Source organism: Sceloporus undulatus, chromosome 2 (assembly GCF_019175285.1).
Source record: "Sceloporus undulatus isolate JIND9_A2432 ecotype Alabama chromosome 2, SceUnd_v1.1, whole genome shotgun sequence".
NCBI lineage: Eukaryota > Metazoa > Chordata > Lepidosauria > Squamata > Phrynosomatidae > Sceloporus > Sceloporus undulatus.
In genome coordinates, this window is record NC_056523.1 from 199,468,130 (window position 1) to 199,470,091 (window position 1,962).

At 49.2% G+C, this 1,962-nt stretch overlaps 1 protein-coding gene across 1 annotated transcript in view; it reads left to right on the forward strand.

Moving 5' to 3' along the window:
- Positions 1-242: 242 nt before the first annotated feature.
- The window catches only part of LOC121923885 (methylthioadenosine phosphorylase), a 38,497-nt gene continuing 36,777 nt past the window's right edge, over positions 243-1,962 (forward strand). The window contains exon 1 of the mRNA XM_042454789.1: positions 243-491. Within this exon, the coding sequence (XP_042310723.1) occupies positions 303-491 (189 nt within the window). The 5' untranslated portion in view covers positions 243-302. The remainder of the gene's footprint in view (positions 492-1,962) is intronic.

The window sequence follows — 1,962 nt, forward strand, 5'->3', positions numbered from 1 at the left end:
AGCCAGCCTCAAGAGGAAGAGTGTCTCCTCTTTGGTCCCTGGCGCGGGCCGAGGGCAGAAAAGACCCTTGCCTGCAAGCTATCTCTCTTCCTTCCCCTTCCCCTATTTTTTCTTCTCTTCTTCTTCCTTTTCTTCCTCCTCCTCTTTGTTTTCTTCCCCTCCTTCTCTTCTTTCTCTTCCCCCTCCTCTTCTTTTTCTTCCCCTTTTTTCTTTTCTTCCCCTCTTCCCTTTCCTTTTTCTCCTCGGCTGCTGCTGCTGCTGTTGTTATGGTTGCTGTCGTGTGCCCAACTCCTTTCTGACTAATGGCAACCCTGCCTAGCCTCCCTTCGCTAGCCCTTCTTTCTCTAACGCCCTTATTTAATCCCTTCTATCTAAACCTCTATCTATTTACCCCCCCTAAGCCCCCCCCTCTTCTTCTCAAGGATCCAGGGCTTCTCGGGGCTTTGCCCCCATGCAAAAAGAAAAAGACTGACCCACAAATCCCCCTTATAGTAAGTGGAGATACACTGTACCTGGGGGAAAAGAGGGGGTTGCAGGGAGCAAGGAGAAGGAGGAAGGGGGCAATTGCTAAGAAGGCTTGGAACATATAGTTTGCCGGCTCAAGGGGCTGCCTGTCTACCTTGGCTCAAATGCTGAGGATGCCTGGACTTGTGCTGCTGTGTGTGTTTTGGAATGGGGGGGGGGGGTTGGTGGCCAGAAAGGGAAGTACATTTCTGCCATCTGTCGAGGAATAATGCCAAATGTCCTCCATTTTGAGCATGCCTAAGAAACATGAGTTTATATCAATACTTTTTAAAAATCATTATTTTTTTCACATGTCCTCCATTTTAAAAATATGTCCTACATTTGGGGCTAAATTTTGTCCTACATTGTCCTACATTCCCCCCCCCCATTTTTCCCGGTTTGGAGGTTGACAGTTATGGCAACCCTATCCCTCTCGTGCCCCAGCGAGGCCTTCGAGGCGGCTCCGTGGTCGGAGCTCCGGCTGCAGGGTCCTCCAAGGCCTCCGCGAGGCCAGGGAGGAGGAGGAGGCCGCTTCCCACCGCGGCGATTGCCGCGATGAGGGGCGGCTCCCGCCTCCTTCCCGGCCTGGGAGCCGGCCGAGGCTTCTTCCCAGGCTGGGAGGAGGAGGAGGCCGCTTTCCACCGTGCGGATCGCCGCGATGAGGGGCAGCCCCCGCCTCCTACCCGGCCTGGGAGCAGGCCTAGGCTTCCTCCCAGACCGGGAGGAGGGGGAGGAAGCTTGGCACTGTGGCGATTGCCGTGATGCCAAGCTTCCCCGTGCCCTTCCCGGCCTGGGAGCCGGCCTAGTGTTCCTCCCAGACCGGGAGGAGGAGGAGGAGGACAAGGTTTAAAAATCTAGGACTTTTTTTTACTTTCCTAGCCAGGAATTTTTTTTTAAAAAAGTCCTACATTTTCAAACCTTGTCCTACATTTGTCCCGGTTTGGAGGTCCTCAATTATGGCAACCCTAGTTGTGGCACCAGAGTTCTCTGAGAGAGAAGGCTAAGGATCTCACAAAGCTACAAATCCTAGAATTCTTGAGCATTGATCTGTGGCAATTAAAGCAGTGTCAAACTGCATTAATTCTGCTGTGTAGATGCAAACTTTGTTGCTTGCCTGCTGTGCAAGCATAATCAGTGCCTTCAAAATAGAGGGCCTTTACATTCAGCAAGGCAAGCCTTTTGGAACAGCCTTGAATACATATGATGTACTGACGAACTACATAACATAAAAACAAAAAGCACACCTCTGTGTCTACTTACCTTCTTTTTTTCCAATGAAGCAATTGCATGCATTTTTAAAAGTATGAAGTTTTAAAGAACTTTTTTTTAAAAAAAATACTCATTAAGGATATTAAAATATGTTAAATATGTCCATACAAGCTATATATCTTGCATCTGGCATGATGCATCATCATCATCATCATCATCATCATCATCATCATCATCATCATCATCATC